At 37.3% G+C, this 2,331-nt stretch overlaps 1 protein-coding gene across 1 annotated transcript; it reads left to right on the top strand.

Moving 5' to 3' along the window:
* Positions 1-797: 797 nt before the first annotated feature.
* On the top strand, positions 798-952 carry C922_05310 (hypothetical protein; the record flags this gene model as incomplete). The annotated part of the gene is made up of 1 exon (XM_008820881.1): positions 798-952. A coding segment is annotated over one exon (155 nt), but the record flags the coding sequence as incomplete, so codon positions are not given.
* Between the last annotated feature and the right edge of the window lie 1,379 nt (positions 953-2,331).

Below are 2,331 nucleotides of genomic sequence, written 5' to 3'. Positions count from 1 at the left end.
TCATCATTCACGATAAATCATCATTCACGATAAATCATCATTCACGATAAATCATCATTCACGATAAATCATCATTCACGATAAATCATCATTCATGATAAATCATCATTCATGATAAATCATCATTCATGATAAATCATCATTCATGATAAATCACAAATTCATCTACAATCGGACTTTTTTAGGTACATAAACTGATTAGGTTTAGTACGCTTCCCCCGGTGTGCTCACTTGTTGCAGCTAAGGTAAATTCATTCCATTCACTACACCAAACTGCCGTAGCGAAACGACAGGACACACTAGAGAAATGCATTAAATGGGGAGAATACCCAAGTAATGCGAGTGACAATCTCATTGGTAATAAAGTTATCATGCCTGTGTATTCTCTTAATACTCCCTGTATGGTCTATTTTGAGTTATTCCATAGTAATCATCACCTAAATTCCTTTCCTCCAAAGCCAATTGTCGGGTGATTATCTACTCCGAACACTGTCCCATACCAAAAACCTGCGCTCCTCCGCAACAGCCCGATCGTAATGCAAAATGATTATTTTCGAAAAAATAATTATCTCCATTACCGAAATATTTCCCCATGGTAATTACTGTGTGAATCGTAGCTGTTCCCTAGTAAGTGTCCTGCAATGTTACGCGTCGACTACGAATAATATCTATTAGGTTATAACTTACTAAGAGTCTCCTGCCCTTTAGAGCGATCAACAATTAATAAGCTACAACCTAGCGGATATAATTCGTATATGTCTGATTAATAACCACTACTCCTTAGCCGCCCTTACCAGGCTCTGCTAATTCATACCCGTTATTAACACGCATTCTCAATAACATATACAAAACTCCAGTCAGTAATAATAGTACGTTCTATCTTGATTTGAACGCCTCCCGTGGCCCAGAACAATTCGTCGATAGATCTATAACAAGTAGACTTGTATCATAAACAGTGTGCATAGAGGTATCCACAGAAATAGTTCTAATTCTTACTTCCGTAAAAATTAGACAAACACCAAGAATAAATACCGCTTTAAACAGCCCCCAAGGTTCGCAAGTAGCCACGTGCTTATGGTAGCTGCACAGAGTCCTTTCTCTATAGTCGTGCATAAATCTAACGAAATACGCACTCCTACGACAGTAAGCGTTACGTAAAAGTACTTTATTTTGCAATAAAACTCAACCACTACTTTTCTGTACTTCCAATAGGAGTTCCATAAAAACCCAAAGAAGGGATTTTGGAGTAATTTACATTCAGCGTTCAGATGATTCACAGTCACTGCAATTTTCATTGCGTATCGCATTTTGCTGCGGCCTTCATCGCTGTAGGAACCAAGACATCCATCGTTAAGATTGAGCCATTTTTCTCATAAAAAACCTGTGGGGATGCGCTTACAGCACGATAAAAATATACCTAAAAAGCACATAAATATTGCACTACTCCCGCATACCAACACATAAAATCTCTGAAAAAAATGGTAAGTAAACATTGTGCACATATATATAAAAAAACACGGTTAGAACATTATGTAAAAGTTAGATTTGATTCATTAATAATTATTGTAATGTTGAACAGAAAAAACGGCGACATACTTCCATACAATACAGGGTAGATTCTTCCATAAACATTCTGATACACCCTTATCAAATCAGTGGTTGAAAATAAGAGATTAAAAATCGGATATTAAAAAGGACCTACCCTTTTATTAATATTTCCAAACAATCACAACGTTTTTTTGTGTTCCATGAAAACTGATATCGAAGGTGCAGCGCAAATATTCGCCTCAAATACCGACGATACACACAACGAAACCAGATTCACTTTCTTACATAGTTTCTATTCCTTTCGGTTAACATAAATAATGATCCTTCCGCAGGTTCACCTACGGAAACCTTGTTACGACTTCTCCTTCCTTTAAAAGACAGGATTTACGATTTTTCCCGAAAAGTGGAAATATAATTTCCCTTTCTCGTGTCCAAACAATTCATCATATCTTTCAATCGGTAGGAGCGACGGGCGGTGTGTACAAAGGGCAGGGACGTAGTCAGCACAATCTGATGAATCATGCTTACTAGGCATTCCTCGTTCAAGATTAATAATTGCAATAATCTATCCCCATCACGATATGTACTGAAAAAGATTACCTACACTTTTCAGTGGAGGAAAAGTACGAATCTGCAGGCAGAAACGTAATTTTATAAAACTCGTTATACATATCAGTGTAGCACGCGTGCAGCCTAGTTCATCTAAGGACATCACAGACCTGTTGTTGCCTTAAACTTCCTTGTGTTAGACACACATCGTTCCTCTAAGAAGCTTTACAATCA

The sequence above is a fragment of the Plasmodium inui genome, assembly GCF_000524495.1.
Source record: "Plasmodium inui San Antonio 1 unplaced genomic scaffold supercont1.54, whole genome shotgun sequence".
NCBI lineage: Eukaryota > Apicomplexa > Aconoidasida > Haemosporida > Plasmodiidae > Plasmodium > Plasmodium inui.
This window is presented reverse-complemented; position numbering and strand designations above follow the sequence as displayed.